Source organism: Argentina silus, assembly GCF_951799395.1.
Source record: "Argentina silus genome assembly, chromosome: 12".
NCBI classification, from domain to species: Eukaryota; Metazoa; Chordata; class Actinopteri; order Argentiniformes; family Argentinidae; genus Argentina; species Argentina silus.
Genome location: NC_139666.1, coordinates 19035851 through 19052716, shown reverse-complemented (window position 1 = coordinate 19052716; position 16866 = coordinate 19035851). Strand labels below are relative to the sequence as shown.

Here is a 16866-nt window from a genome sequence, read left to right as displayed (position 1 = left end):
TGCCGATATAGACAGATCGAGGGTAAATATAAACAATGATTTAGGACAAAATATTGATCATTTCAACATAAAAAGTGGTTTCTAATTCAGAACCTTCGGCTCATAGTTTTTGGTTTCTCATTGGGCGCAACCGAATGACCCCCTATTCTCACAATAAAGCGTCTTCAACGATCCACTACATTGTGCGTACTGCACTATTCTCTTTAACATCTTTTTTTTTGCTCGAGGTATTTTTTGTAATATATATATGTGCACTCATTCGGAAACTTCCACCCATTGGCCAAATGCTGTTCAAACACGCCCCAGCATAAAAGCTTGCCCAAACGGTAACATATGTCAGTGTTTTATTGTCTCCAGATTTTTGTGCCCGACTACCCGGTTTACTCCACACGTTTTTTTCCAGAGGCGGTGTTCTGGTGCAGTTGATTTTGGTGACTCAGACAGACACCTCCGCGTGTTAAGGATGATCTGGCAGTTTCTCAGTGAGCTGTTGCATCAACTAGCACATGCATTTTAAATGTGGAATGTGGTCTATAGTTTGAAACAGAATATGGTGTTAAGATGTGTGAAATCCAACCCTATAATTCTACCTCAGGAAGCAATTGCCAAAGTCAACAACATTCCTCCCCTGTAAAATTCGTTCTTTTGTCAAAAACAACCTAGTATCCACTCTAACCCTGCCCGCTGCGTCTCCAGAAGCTCATAAGAAAAACAAAGCGGTAACGACAAAAACAAGCAATACACCATTAATTGTTATGTCAAGGACACTAACTTCTTGGTTGTATAAATATCAAGCTGTCAGTAAATCATAACAAGCTGGTTTCCCAGACACATATTAAGCCTAATTGTAGACTAAATAGCGTCTTCATTTGAGATTTTCTATTGAAAGCGTGATTTGCTCTAGGACTAGGTTTAATCTGTGTCCGGGAAGCCGCCCCAATTCGGGCTACCTGTTATATGGCTGTCTGTACAGAGGTTAATAAACAATGATCAACTAATGGCGTTCTGAGTAATTGATAACAATCTTGCCAGTACAGGACTCTCATATATTACTCAAAGCCTACATTTTCAGTTCATGCTATCTTGACACTACTAGGACAGGGGATGCAATATGTCCCCTGGTCTTGCCTTTGTCATTGGTACTCCTCTGGTGTAAAGGAAACTCATCCACTAATCAGTTTGAAAGATGATCAGATTAAAACCATTAAACTGCACCTTAATTCAACAAAGGCATGGGTAAGCATGTAAGAGTGAATTTATTTGCTATATGGACCCGCTCCAAATTAGAATAACCCCAGGATTTTCAAATGCCGCTAATTGGTTTAGACAGTAATCCCTAAAGAAAACCTAAGCTAACAATCCATTTGAGCCAATTTCTCTTCCATGCACAGGTGACCATGCATCAAGACATCAGCTGATGCTGTGGGTTTCAAGCTACTAGGAATTCTGGGTAGACAGCAGGATTTCACCTTAATTCCAGTAAAAACCAGTCTGACTATGACTCATAGCAGGGTGTGACTCATTGCTGCTAACTAAAAAGACATCTCTGTATTAGCAACAAAGTCCTTCCCCAGAGAAGAAATAAGTGACAGATTCAGTACAAATCATGTTTTTATTGAGAAGGCAAGCTTTCATTTTCTTGAATAAAAATGATAAGAACATTTTTCAACTAATTTTGGTCATTGGTGACACAATTCTATGATGGGGCCTGGAGCAGTTGATAGAGGGATGGGGGGAGTTTGTTGGAACTAGGGAAGGAGAGAAGGATTTGGGAATTGCTGGAGTTAGAGCAAGGAGATGGGAAGGGATGGACGTGTGGTCAGGGCTCAGGTTTAAAATCTTCCAGAACGTTCTCGGTCTCTGGAGCGGCGCCTCTCGCGGTCGCGTCCTTTTTCCTCCTCCTCCTCCCTCCTCCTCCTCCTCCACCGCCGCCGCCACCACCACCACCACCACCCCTGCCTCTGTCCCGTGAGCGAGAACGCCTTTCCCTTGATTGCGAGCGCGAACGATGCCTACAGAGGAGGAGAGGACGGGAATAAAAGCTTCTTAAAGAGGCAATCTGGGATTCATTCAAAACAACAAAGCGGTCTCCCGCTACTTATTTTGGTAAACAGCTGAGGGGTGGGGTTGGAGGAATGTAACAAATCTCAAATTCATACAGAGCAATGGATGCAAGGTTGTTTTGTATGGCACCTTTAAGTTTCACAAAATGTATTATTGTTGCATGTGATAAGAACGTCCTATTGTATGCATCAACTTTGAGAGAGCTGACAGTTCCGTACCTTTTCCTACGACGTCCGTAGAGCTCCCTTCTCAGCTCACGGGAGATAGGCTTCAGATGCATGAAGTTACAGAAACCGCCTCGGTGCACTCCCTGTGGAGAAAAGGGGTACTGCAGTTAGCACACTGAGGGGTTGAGAGAAAAGTAGGACAAAGCATGCTGCTGCATGAAGAAACCAAATCTATGTAACAGGAAAGAGGGGCACATTTGACACCATTGGTACAAATGACCCGTGTCATTGTTCTACAATAACGTGTCACCTGAGACACAATAACCCCATTGAGTTACAATGATTGTCTAGTGCAATCTAGTAAACCACACATGTAAACTTGAGCGGAAGATTCTGTGTGTTGTTCTGCAGTTCAGTACTGACCCCATCTCATACTGGCGGCAGCAGGCTTCTCTGAAGTCGGTAACGGGGGAGAGCTCAGCATGAATGGGCTGCCCGTTAAACCACCGGTTATTCAGATCCATCACCGCCTTCTCTGCATCCTCCTCACGACGGAACTGCGCACAAAGAGAGCGTCAAGAGAGGGATGGGTGATTGAGAGTATGCGTGTTTGGTCTGTCTGTCTGTGGACAAAATCTGTCATCACAACGAGGCAGTGAATGACTGGCAGTGCGAGTGTGATAGCAGTGGAAAGTTTGTTCTTCAAACGCATACTCCATCATCACGTGAACACATCACCCACCTTCACATATACGTTCCCAACCAGATGGTCTCCCAAGTTGTCACACACGTTCATCTCCTCCACCTCTCCGTACTTCTCCTCCATCTCTGTGAAGACCTCCTACAGCAGGAGAGAGACCAAGAGGGATGTGGAGAGACAGAAGGGAAGATATAGCACCCTCCATATGTATTTGGTACTTGTGATTTTTTTTTGGGTGAAAGTTAGTTTGCCTTTATTTCTAAATTGTAAAAATGACATGCATGAAAATATCCTAAAATAAAAGGTGATATTCCATACTGCCTCATTCATAATTTCATCACTGTTAATTGCAGCCAAAATAGTTTTTGGTCTCTCTGGTCCATATACTTATAGAGGGCACTGTAGGTTTAAAATTAATTCACAAATATTCAAAACACTTTACAAAGAACAATAAAAACATACATTTTTAAATAAAAACAGCATTATCATACATAGATATTTTTTATATTAAAAAAATAAATAAACAAAAAGAGATGGATCATTAAACATGTGCAGGCAATCATCCACTCCCTTCAAAAGGGCTTGTGGTTGATCAGACACCCACCTCAAAGAACTCATCATAGTGCTCCTGCATCTCCACATCGCTGACGGCACCTAGTGGCAGTGGGAGAAACATGCATCAATGGCAAACCAACATAAAGGCCTTAACTGTTGATTTTAATTTCAGTCCGTCTTTTTTTTCCTTTTTTTTGTTTAAATCGATCGCACAATTTAATTTGGTATATAAACTGTAAATGACAGCAAATGCAGAAGTTTCAGTGGTCTATGAGTCAATAGTAAGAACTCATTGTACCCCAGCAGAACACAAAGACAAGAACATTTTCCCCAATGTGTGAGGACAGTCAGACAACAATTAAATTCAGTGCTGACAAAATAGGGTCAGCCATAGAGGAACTGGGTGTTAATGTAATAAAGCTAGACAATGGGACTACATCCTAAAACTAGGGACTACAGCTTAATTTTTCTCAGTTTACACTTGCCCTACACCTGACCCAAAATTCATTACCACTGATTAGAAGGGGATGATCAATGTCAGGTACAGAGGAAAGATAGCCAAATAAGATGGTGTTGGCTTATAGACAGAGAAAGAGAGAGTGACCTTAGGGAGTGCCACAGGCCCCTGTTAATGGGTGGGAAACTTACAGCGCAAACCATCAGCAGACTGGGCAGTGTTTTGAGGGTTACGGTAAATGTTCAAGAGGGCAATAGTCTGAAATACAAAACGTACATTTTTTAGATAGTTTCAGGCAGATTTCTAAAAAGTTACTAAATAGGTTAATTTTTATCCCCACCCACCCCCTCCCCCTAAAGACTACTTGCACTCCCAACCAGCCCCAGAAAAGGGTAGGAAGGGATAATTTAAAGAGATTAGGATGATCCACTGGACTGGTCCAAGCTGTGAAAGAGAACTGGAAGTGAAAATCTCAGAATGACATTTGGCAACAGAAAACTTGAACTCGCATAGCATGTAGCCAACCCAAACAGTAGCTTCATTAACCACTGAGTTTAGGAGGTGGGTTGAAATTCTAGAACTTCAGAGTGAATTATAGGTGATGGAACACCCAAATATGGGTTGGCCAGTCATTCTGAGATGCTCAGATGAGAAACAGAGCAATTATACATGACACAGTAACAGTTACAAAAGACTAGAACCCCTTAACTTACCTGAGAGGCAGTGAGTGGTATTGCATCAGCTCTGCTAGCTAGGGCTCAAAGTCAGGGTACTAGGACTACTTACTATTCATATAACCCACATTGACACTCTTAACAACATGGCAAACATAGGGTTTCTGTGAATCCCTCTACCGTGCAGGGGCTGCAGGATGCTGAGAGTGAAGGCATATATGTCACGCTTAAAACTAATTTAAAAGGCTAAACAGGTCTGTAGTTCCCCTGTGCTGCATTTAAACAGTAGTACAAACATGATATTTTGGACATCAATCAAAAATGTGGGGCACTATGACGGCGTGGTCAGACATTCTGCATCTGAAACATTCTGAGAGCTAACAGCTCAAGATAATCATCTGTGAACTGATAGGCAATCTTTTTTTTTTTTTTTTTTTTTTTAAACATCAGGAGAGGGAGGGAGGAGACAAACAAACAAAAACAACGGGCACTATAAGAACACCCCTTGTGCTACTAACTTTGAACGGCGCAATGGAAATTTAGTAAGGACCAAGGCATTTCCACTTGTTTAGGACATTCTCCAATGACACGATGAGAATGTGTAATTTCCTAATCTAACGCTTTTGACCTCGGTGGACGGGGCTGTTTTTTGGTTTGTTTGTTTTTTTTCTTTCTTTTTTTTGGAGTGCGGCATTTTCAAGTGTTGAGGTACCCCCCTGCTACCAGTGCTGAGGCAGACCCTCCAAAGCCCTGCAGGCAGCCAGCGGAGACGCAGACCTAAAATCTGAGGAGGGGGGGAGAGAGCTAGGGTGGAGACCTGGAGGGCTGAGAGAGGACTGGAGCGGAGGCACTTACAGTGGGAGCCGTCGGCCGTCTGCGCACTGTTTTGGGGGTTACGGTAGATGTTTTGAATCAAGATGGTCTGCAGAGGGAAAATGAAAAAAAAAAAATATTTATAAAAAAATTTGAAAACTAAAATCCCTCCCCCCAAAAAAATATAGGCCAACACTAACTAAAGCAGACTTTTTTAACCCACAGTTGGTGTTGAAAGTGGAGCCCCTGTTGCTAAAATGTGAGAAAGTTTAATTAAAAAATTAAAAATCCTGGGACCTAGAAGAACCTACAAGCGAGGGGAGTGAAATCCCTGGACCTAGAGGAACCTAGATTCTGTAGGAAGGGAGGGGGGCAAGATCCTTGCACCTAGATGAACCTAGATTCTGTAGGAAGGGAGGGGGCAAGATCCTTGCACCTAGATGAACCTAGATTCTGTAGGAAGGGAGGGAGGGAGGGCAAGATCCTTGGACCTAGATGAACCTAGGTAGGAGGGGAAGGGGACAAAATCCTTGGACCTAGATGAACCTAGGTTGGAGGGGAGGGGCGCAAAAACAGCACAAAGCAGGAGTCCGTGCTTGAAGGGTGGACGCACTGGGCCTGAGAAATGTGTATTTTCCCTCTCCTGGGAAGACAAGCTGTGGGGGAACCTATAGGAAGCCTAGAATGGAGCTGCCCTATGACCTACGCACGCAGAGACTGGAGAGCGGGATTTATATCGGACCATGGAAGGGAACGGTTTGGGCCAGCTAATTGGAATTACATGAGGTGTATTATTGCAGTGAGTAGGCCTATATGTAGATAAGTACTAGCTATTGCAATACCCGTGCTATGAGGTCATTCAAATCGTGCTATGGGGATTTAAATCGTGATCAGGAAGTCAATTAAGTTTAGTCCTACGCACACATCACACAAGCTGTAAAAGGGAGTGATGACGACTCATAGGATGCTTTAACACCAGTTTGGTGGTGCCGCAATATGTGTTTTACAAGAAAGCAAATACCTCAACTAATGTGAATATTCAACTACAACCAATCGTGGGATTCATCAAAATAATGAAGCAGAGGGACAACCTCTGCAAAATAATTTTACAATGGGTCTGGTACACTAAAAAGGCCTGGTTGTTAAGTGAGCATGACGGCAGTCCACAGAGGATACAATGGGGTACAAATTGGCTTATATGAAAATACTGTGACATAAGCATTGTCGTGCCTTCTTTCGGCCAAAGTCTAGAGTTTTATAAAGCTTTATAAAGACATACATGGCTGATCTCTGAGCAGTTCAGGACTAAATCTAGTCTCCATCTAAGAGCTTATGGCATTAGGGTATAAATATGAAGGCCAGGTAGGCCTGACTGGGGAGTAGAAGTGAAGATTGCCCTTATACGAAGGAAGGTGCATCTTCAAATAGAAACTGTTGCATTAGCCTTAAAAACGCAGCACAGTTGTAATGCCACTGACCAGTGAAAGAAAATTATGTTACAGAGAGGTTGTGTAAGAGACCGACTTGGACAGGACATGACAGGATGGGAGACGGAAAGTACTTTGGATATTTTAGGTCGCTGAACGGGCCTGAACATGCAAGCGTAGAGGAACATATGCTGCGTTTGTGTCCTTAGAATAATTGCATTAAAATACATTTACCTGTTTTAGGAATATTTTACCAATAAAGTATTGAGAGAGAACCAGTACTAAAATGACATTTTAATGGCTTTGTTCTTTGAAACTTGACAATACTTTCTGTTTTCATAAGAGGAAGCATGTGATTGTTCAGACATGCAGGCAATGACAAGTCCAGGGTCTTTCTGTTAGGAGGAATCAAAATGTTTAATGTTGGGGAAAGAGGTTAAAATGCACACAAAATGAAATTGCACTTCATATTAAACATTAAGGCTAACAGTATTGGGCCTACAGAAAATGCATTCATTTCATTCAAACGCCCCTAGATATGAAATGTATTAATATTTAACAAACTGAAGCATACAATCAGCACTGCATATTTAGCCCATAACATGTATGCACCCATCTCACCCAAAAGGAGATTAACAACGCTGCTTTTGTGACAGATGGGCTACTGGACTTCATTACAAAATCTAAGCATCAATTCTGGGACGGTAAGAAGACTCAGGCCTACCTGGCTGAAAGTTGGCTTATTGTGCAATCTGGAGCAGCGGTCACCATGGCGACAGGCACCAATTTTAAAGTAGAAAGAACAGTTGACTCTGTTTTGAAGAGAGAGACGTTCATATCAGTCATGTCAATATACACACGGTTATGACGCAAACAACAAACAGAACATGGAAGCATATAAAAGCCCCATGTGACCACATCGTACTTACGTTAGCTAGCCACATTGTAGAACTGCATTATTTGCTAGCTAGCTATTTGCATAACAGCGAACGAAGATAGCTAACAAAGACACATCACGTCGGACAAATGCGTGCATCACTAAAATAAAAAGCACGTCAACGTTCAAGTTTAAAGTTATTTGAAGAATACGTGAAGCAGTTGACTCCTTCCATTTAACTGCTTAGCGCGCACACACATGCCGCTAGCTACACAACACACTGCCTAGCTAACAATACTAGCCAGTTACCATAAGCATTTCTCAGCTGCTGCTAATGCATGATAGCCTAACTTGCTACACGCCATTCGGAGTGAACGTCTACTGACTTTTACATGCTTTTCGACAAAAACAGCAGCGACACAACTGGTTAGCTTACAACATTTTACTTACTTATCTTTCTCTGTGCCGAAAATGGATGCCAAGTACTCCGCCATTTTCGATTCTGACTAACTTGAGATTCGACAAGATTCTTCTTCCGCTAAAAAATACACTTCCGCCGGTAATGTTTTTGTGGCACCAAAAAGAGGCCGCAAACCTAGTTGACTGCAATGTGTGTGAGGTGTGGTTGACTGTGGAGTCGAACTAGAGGCGGTGGTTGAAATCACCTCCGCTGAAAAACACCAGTGAGTGCTGCAGCTTCACAGAGGCTTTTACAACATTCAATCATTTTGAAGTATTTATTTGAAATTCTGGAACAGTCCCTTGATTTTTCAGAAAGAAAGAGTTCCTCTCATGATACCGACAGGCCTACCACATATTCTCGGTTCAAGAACTCAGGACTCTTCATAAAAGACTCTTCATACTCTCAGACAGAACTGTTATGAAATGACCTATTCTCTAATACATAATACATAATTCTTCATTATGATATCAAACTCAAAACACAATTATTTTTCATCTACAGAGCTCGTTATTGTGACATACACAGACAGAACTCTTCATTATGACATCAAAGGTTCTCCCAGACAGAACTCTTCATTATGACATAAACAATTCTCAGACAGAACTCTTTAGTATGACATCAAACATTCACCCAGACAGAACTCTTCATTATGACATCAAACGTTCTCACAGACAGAACTCTTCATTATGACATAAAACATTCTCCCAGACAGCTCTTCATTATGACATCATGTATTTTCAGCCCTTCATTATGACATCAATCACAGACAACTCTCCTTTGTGACATACCACATTACCTCCAGAGTGGTCTGATTATTGTATTTTCAAGTGGTCTGGTTATCTCTCTTCACTGACATTACTCTCTTGTAAAACAGAACCCTTCATGACATCTTTGCTCAGACAAATATCTTTATTACATTCATATTTTAATTAACAATTATTTCTTAATTATGATATTGCTTGAAAACCAACTCGATGCTCTTTGCTCTCCACGAAAAAGGGTTCTGTTGGTTTTAAATTAGGCCCCAGATATTATTGGGTATGCAATATTCAGAGGCAGAGCTGTCTTGCTCTGCGAAATTATATTGGTTTGAATGGGTTTAGGAGTCATCACCCTAAGGCCCCGTACACACACCTAAATTCGGTTGTCACTCTATTTTTAGTGCTTAATCCTGTCAAATTCACACACAGTCCAGTTACGAGGATTTAAAGATTGTGCAGTACTCTTAACCAGGAGCGAGTCCTGTTTCTCGTATATACATCAGTGTTTTGTTCTTTCAGAATTATTCATAAACAAGCAAAAACAGATTGAATTGACAAGTGTTCAGAAACGTCCAAATACAGCATCCAGAGCTCATAGTCGCAGGCTTGATGTAGGGGATGGGAGAATTATATATATATGATAAGATATCCTAGATCTAGATGTTGGTAAATAGAGATGTTGGTATCATATTGCATGCAAACATCATAAAAACCTCCGCCAATTGTAGAAGGGTATGTTAGTGACAAATGTTTATTCTTATTTTGAACACATATGCATTCAACAATCCCCCCACCCCCCCTCCAAAATAAATAAATAACAGTGAATAGACACAGAACATTTGCAATACCAGAGGGCGGTTTCCCCGATACAGACTACCAAATCCCAACTATGGTACAAAATCGTACTTTTCGGTGAGAAGTTGCTTTTGTCTCTGAGTAGGCGTTTTCTACGAGCCCCAAGCGTTCGGGACACATATTACACATTTGTGAGTATAAATTCATACACGATGAATGTTGTATGGGCATAGGGCCTAAGTGACTATTAAACTCAACCACTGTTGGTTCAAGTTGGTTACAAGCACAAAAAAAGTCAATTCTGTTGCATTCAAAGACCACCGAGAAAACAATACATATTATGCTAGAGTAAACTGTTGTCTAAAAAGCTAGTCCCCGCCCCCAGTCTTGTTGACCAAAAACTTGCATGAATTCGATTCGGGAGAGACAGCTAGCTTGCTATCCTAGCTACATCGGGACACGTACCAAGTCCACAATCTTGGAGCTTAAATTCTAAGAGGTATGTGTAGCGACTATTTTTAATATAGCAAACTCACGACATAACACAAAAACACTATATATATATGGGATATTATAAGAAATGTGCCCTCTTGAACGCCTCATTGGTCTTCCCGCTTTTTGAGTGAGTCGAACAGACTGCTAACTGGTTAGCCAACTTAGGAGTAGCTAGCTAGCAAGGACGCTAACCTCCTAAGCCCATGTTGTGTAGCTAGCTAATGCCACATGCCATGGTATATGCATTCGATACAAAATGACCATGAATCCTTTCAAACGTACAAAAAGTTACAAGTGTATGGATACAAAGAAAGTAACAAGTAGCTAGCTAAACTACGATCCAATGCTAAGGTGAAACTTTTAAATCATATATACCAGAGCGGTCTAACCAACGTAATTGCTAGCTAGCCATCATCATCAAGCTAGCTAAGCAGACTAGACCGATGTGGTGCTGAATCACGGGTTCTCTCTAGCTGACAGGATCATCTGGTAGACAGCTCTCCAAAAACGGCAAAACTCTTCCAGCATCATACAACAACTTCCATGCCAATGACATATAGCTAGCAAATAGCAAGACATAATAGACTTGTTCAGATCAGTAGCTGTTAGCAGGTCAGGTCCATTGTTGCTAACGCTCAAGAGTGTGCCAATTGTAGTCCCGTTTGTCGCCGCCTCGACATGTTATACATTTAGTCCAACACCAGTTATGTTTCCTAATATTATTGATATCTTTTATGTTCTATTTTAATCGAGCAAATTACAGTGGTATTTCCCCTGACCGCTCTCGGAAGTCTGTAGACAACGTTGTTAACTTAGCCAGGATTTCCGGCTCCTTTGCATTTGCCCCTCTGCTGTTTTGTTTCCGTTTCTTCCATTTCCGTTTCAAAGTTTTCCAGTTTCTAACTTTCACTGTATATTTGAATCAAAATTGGAATCAGTCATTTGGCGAAATGTTTTTTTTTTACAGTCAAACACCAGTTGTGTGCTTATGGGACTTGGGGGTTCGTATGGCGTGTGCCTCGCCCCACTGCGTAATCGCAGACAACAATATGGCTAGCCAGCTTTTAGCTACCGTGTACCGCTACACGTTGCTAGCTGTAAAGTGCATTAGTACCGGGTTCGGGGGAATTGGCCAAGCTTATCAAGTTTATAGATAATGGATTATCAAGTAATGGCCCACCACAAGGCCTACGTATTGGTAAGGCCTCGCCCTCGACTTAGTATTTAGCGCACACGATAACTCTCGGCCGCCCAATGAGAGATCGAGGCTCCCCTCCACAGAAGAGCCGTTTGCTAGCTGGGCAGATCAATAGCTCTGCTTAATTCAACTAAACTCACACAATGTGTAACTCTAAGCTGCTGGTTATATGTAGGTATGTTTTATCTGTATACACATGTTTTGCCGCTGTTTGTGGAACATAGTGCTGGCGCCATAGAACCAGTGAAGCCCCCATATCATATTAGTAAATGTAATCATGCCCATGTCCAATGTTAAGTTTCAAAAAGTGTTTTTATGTTATGGTTGTTTACCAACCATGGTCGCAAACGATATAGATTAGATGTGTGTGCTGATCTTGTTGCTACATTTGATAATGATGAATCACTTGTTCCATCTCCATCACTCCTCCTCCATTGCTTTGTAAGGAAAAAAGTTGACTATTGGACTACAGCAATGTCTAAAAGCGAGACAGAGGAGATGATAGAGATTGAGATCGATGGACAGGAGAAACAGGAGTGTCTGGAGGAAGGGTGAGTGATGTGTGTCGAAGTGTTTGTGTGTGTTTCCAAAAAACGTGCCCCCCCCCCCACACACAAATAAATACATGCATTGTAACCCAACTCCCCTCTGATGATCTAACTCTACTGCTGTCTGTCACCATGTCATGTTTAGGGTTGAGGAGCATACTATTACATCAGCTGACTTGATCCAACAGGATATTGACATCAATGAGCCTATTGGCAACTTAAAGAAACTCCTGGAGCCTCGCATCCAGGTGTCATTAGATGGATATGAAATCTGTCTACAGGATATCCAGGTACTGAGGCACATATTCATAGGGGTAAAAAAAAAACCTGTGAGATTTAGTGCTGATGGAGTGTCTATTGTATCCAATATGTTTTGAAATGTGTTTTTGTAACTCTCTCTTTCTGTCTGTCTGTCTGTCTGTGTGTGTGTGTGTGTGTGTGTGTGTGTGTGTGTGTGTGTGTGTGTGTGTGTGTGTGTGTGTGTGTGTGTGTGTGTGTGTGTGTGTGTGTGTGTGTCTCTCTCTCTCTCTCTCTCTCTCTCATTTGCTTTCCCCTCCACCTATTCATACCTCTCTCGCCCCTGTCCACCTCTCCCTCTCCCTAGCTGCATCCTGACCACAGCCTTTTTGATCAGGGAGTGAAGACAGATGGCACAGTGCAGCTCAGCCTACAGATCATCACCAGACCAGGTAGGCCACACACACACACACACACACACACACACACACACACACACCACTCCACACCCCTCCACCTGGTTCAAGTGCGGAAAGTAGTGTGTTCTATTTAGACAAACGCAAATGCAAATTGCCCAAGAATAAATATAGCTAGATACCTTTCCAGCACACACTTACTCCCCCCTACCCTCCAAGGGGAAGAGAAGCTGAACATCCTGGAGATCGTGAAGCCGGTGGAGACGGTGGAGGTGGTGATCGACCCAGATGCGGCGGGGGAGGATGGGACGATGGTGGAGGAGGGGCAGCTTATCGCTGTGGAGCGCTCTGCCCTGTCAGACGACACCTCGGAACAGGTGACCCGCTGGGCCGCAGCCCTGGAGGGCTACCGCAAGGAGCAGGTCCGCCTGGGAATACCCTACGGTGAGAAACACACACGTGGCTGGGCATGCCTTAAATGCATATACTTCATAAACACATATGTTATCTAAGAACTTCTGTGTGTGTGTCTGTGTGTGTGTGTGTGTGTTAATGTTTCTCTCTCCTCCTCCCCTCAGACCCTGTGCAGTGGACAGCCGATCAGGTGATCCATTGGGCTGTGTGGGTGATGAAGGAGTTCAGCATTGACGAGATGGAGGTGGGAGGGATTCATATCGCAGGTCGGGACCTCTGCTCCTTCTCCCAGGAAGAGTTTCTTCAGAGGGTTCCCAGTGGAGAGATACTCTGGAGCCATCTTGAGCTGCTGCGCAAGTGTGAGTCACTGGAACGGTGCCGGTCCGTCAGTGTGGGTGTGAGAGAGGGTGGCAGTTGGGAGAGGGTGGCAGTTGGGAGAGTGTGTGTGCGGCAAAGAGAGCGTGCTTTTGTGTGAGAGAGGGTCTGAAAACAACACAATAACAGATACGTCCAAAGACTGCCCCTAGCCCCTACTGCTTTAGTGTTTGCAGATTAAAGAATCATGATAGGCGGCCAACCGCAATACAACGTCCAATAAAGAAGATGAAGAGCTGAATACATGTAAGCAACATGCATCGACCATAGTTTAGATCTGCAAACATTAAAGGGTAAGGCGCAGAGGGGGATGGCTTGAGGGTCAACATGGTGTGCATATGATTGTGACTGGGGCCCTATTGCTTTGGCGTTGGCTAATTCCTGTCTGTATTTCTTGCAGATGTGTTGGCCAGTCAGGACCAGTCGGGCCAGGAGGCTACAGTTATGATCGACCAACGTAAGCATCTGTCCTGTCTCTCACTGTCCCATTTGAATGGCACTCAGTGGATGTGTCAGTCACAGTATGTAGTGCTTTGGTAATCAATAGCCACTTTTTGGCAGCGGTGCCAGTGCGTGCCAAGGCTTACAAGCGGCCAGCTAGAGCTCAAAGCCTGTTGCTTCGAGCCTAGTGAACAAGCTTGTTTGATTTTCCAGTTGGGCTTTCTAGTCCCTCCCCGTATGATTTCCAGTTTGTTTACATTCTGCAGTTCGTAAGGTGGCGAACTATGGAGACACTCGTGTCACAATTCTCCGGTTTCCCAACAGGTTCAGGTAGCTTAAGAACTTTATGACAATTGTATTTGCAAAAAGTGCTGTTCAAATCCATTCCATTGTGTAGTTTGTCTAGTGAGCTAGCTTTCATTATGCTTGCCACCCACCGAGTTTGCTAGCCAACTAAAACAATTGAAAGGTAAGAATATCCCATCCTCGTTCTAAACCATGCCCCTACCCCTGTTTGGCCTCATAAGGACCAGGGGGGGGCAACGAAGGATAAAAGCCAGAGGTTTAAGCACCGAATGGGCCTGGAGTAAGCCCTGTTGAAGGCCGCGGCACATCATGCCCTGTTGTGGAAAGTCGGCTACTGGGCGGGATAAGGGCTCAAGTCCACTTCCACTGACTATAGAATGAGATTTCTATTCCATTCTGGTTGATGCATTCAAGTATGACTCTACACCTGTTGTCTCCGCCCCACAGAGGTCCAGATAATCCCGGCCCCAGTGTCCACGCCCACCACCATAAAGGTTCTAAAGCAGAGCCGTGGCCCCAGAACACCCCGCATCGCAGGAGGAGAGGAACGCAGCTCCCCCGGCAACCGCACAGGTACAGCACGCTATGCAACAACAGTGTCTCCAGTGTCTAGTGTGTGTCTCTGTTGACTTAATGAGCAATAAGATCTGTGTGTGTGCGTGTGCATGCATGCGTGCGTGCGCAGGTCACACACACACATCTGTAGGTCTTTTTTTTGTAAGTGTAAGAGAGAGAATTTGAAGTAAATGTACTTCTGTGTGTGAATCGTGTGCTTGATCTGGTCAGATGTTTGTGTGGTTGTACATACACACACACACACACACACACACACTCTCTCTCTCCCTCCCTCATGTCCTTTCCCCTGTCCCAGGTAATAACGGTCAAATCCAGCTATGGCAGTTCCTGTTGGAGCTGCTGACAGATAAGGACGCCCGGGACTGCATCTCCTGGGTGGGCGAGGAGGGAGAGTTCAAACTCAACCAGCCTGAGCTGGTGGCCCAGAAGTGGGGCCAGCGCAAGAACAAGCCCACCATGAACTACGAGAAACTCAGCCGGGCCCTCAGGTTAGTCAGTCTGTCTGTCTGTCTGTCTCTGTCCCTGTCTCTCTCTCTGTCTGTTTGAATGGCAGCAAGTGTATGCCCTATTTATTTACAATCACAGACATCACAGAGATTGGTTATTTTTGCGAAGGGTAGTTTGTCTTTTAAGACAGTATTAATCTTGGATCCCAGAATATCTCATCTCTTGATTGAAATTCCAGGGGTGGTGAGGAGTGAAAAGTGCTATCGGAAGTTGTAAGCAAGTCCACACCCTTGGAAACCTTTTGCTGTATGCTCCAACCTTGAATTGCTCACGATGGCCCTCCTCCTCCGCCCATGCTATTTTTTACAAACCGATTTGATTGCACGCATTGAACGCAATAAAAACAGTTTGTTTGAAGACGTTTTCGATTCCAGCATTTTGGAGATGAGCAACGTGAATTACATTTTCTATTTAAAAAGAAAAAAAGAAAAATCGGGTTGAAGTCCCAGCCTCCATTTGAAGCACTCCTCTATTCATCAGTAGAATCTGTGTGTCTCTGATTAAATTGCGCTGCCCATCAGCAATTTTCGATGGGTAAGTGGCCCAGGCCTGGGTCCAGAGGGGCAGAGCTATACGCCTGGTCAGGCATCAGAGCATCGTTCCCATCACTCACCCTGCCATCAGTCTGGAAATAAAGGATACATCACTGAATGTATGGTTGTTTGTGTGTGTTAATGTGTGTGTACTTAATAGCTCAAACATGTTTCCTCTCGTTTCTGCTCAGGTATTACTATGACGGGGATATGATCAGCAAAGTACAGGGCAAACGCTTCGTCTACAAGTTTGTGTGCGACTTGAGGACTCTGATTGGCTACAGCGCTGCTGAGCTCAACAACCTGGTGACTGAGTGTGAGCAGAAGAAGCTTGCCCGTATGCAGCTGCACGGGATTGGCCAGAACATCACCACGGTGACGCTAGCCACATCACAGGACAGCTGAGGGGGGTAGCTGAGTGTAATGAGGTGCTCTCTGACTGCTCTGGGTAGAAGTTGCTCTTAATCACAGATCTAGGATCAATTTACCCTGCCCTGATCCTAATCTGGTGTAAATACCAAACTGACCTTAGATCAGTGTTCATGGGCAAATTCATCTTCCTCCTTTTGGAGGTGGGGCTAAAGCAGGAGGGGGGAGGGGTGCCTGTTTTTGTTTTTGTTTTTGTTTTATTCTAACCAGGGTGGGAGATGCTTGTTTAGAAGGTGAGGGAGAGTGTGTCTGTGAGAGGGGTGGAGCATGAGACTCAATGTGTATGCGTGTGTGTGTGTGTGTGTGTGTGTGCGAGTGAGCGAGTGATATTATGGAGAGACAAACCCTCTTGTGGTGTGTGCGTGTGTTAATGAGATATGAGTGTGAGTGGGTGTGAGTGGTGAAAATCTAAATATGAGCTTTGCATCTTTTGTCCCTTATCTGTAGTTTAGCATTGTTTCCATTGTATATACCGGTACTCCATGTTTTTGATAGCCACAAGGGCAGTGTATTTTCATATTTTCCATTTATAAAGGATCTGTTTTGTATTTTATTTCCAGTGTCTGTTTCCCTTATGAGCTGGACCTTTTTTGTCCACCAGGGGGGAATAAAGTGGCATGTGTTTTTCCTAAGGACTG

At 43.6% G+C, this 16866-nt stretch overlaps 2 protein-coding genes across 5 annotated transcripts; one reads left to right on the top strand and one right to left on the bottom strand.

Annotated features, from left to right (window-relative positions):
- Positions 1–1599: 1599 nt before the first annotated feature.
- Positions 1600–8258, bottom strand: u2af1 (U2 small nuclear RNA auxiliary factor 1). Its single transcript, XM_083681784.1, is given in 9 exon segments — positions 1600–1919; positions 1922–2012; positions 2283–2371; positions 2651–2788; positions 2974–3072; positions 3536–3585; positions 5473–5539; positions 7582–7669; positions 8185–8258. Coding segments are annotated over 9 exon segments (753 nt in total). The 5' UTR covers positions 8229–8258; the 3' UTR covers positions 1600–1832.
- Positions 8259–9781: 1523 nt separating this feature from the next.
- Positions 9782–16854, top strand: gabpa (GA binding protein transcription factor subunit alpha). 4 transcript variants are annotated; one of them, XM_083682452.1, is made up of 10 exons: positions 9782–10252; positions 11893–11997; positions 12140–12284; positions 12599–12683; positions 12867–13091; positions 13226–13420; positions 13837–13893; positions 14631–14756; positions 15055–15247; positions 15991–16854. In XM_083682452.1, the coding sequence occupies exons 2-10, from the start codon at positions 11921–11923 to the stop codon at positions 16202–16204; spliced, it is 1317 nt and encodes a 438-aa protein (XP_083538578.1). In that variant the 5' UTR covers positions 9782–10252; positions 11893–11920; the 3' UTR covers positions 16205–16854. The 4 variants fall into 4 exon arrangements, with proteins under 4 accessions (XP_083538578.1, XP_083538579.1, XP_083538577.1 ...); XM_083682453.1 differs by lacking the exon at positions 9782–10252 and adding an exon at positions 11092–11446; XM_083682451.1 differs by lacking the exon at positions 9782–10252 and adding an exon at positions 11092–11617.
- The last annotated feature ends 12 nt before the right edge of the window (positions 16855–16866 follow it).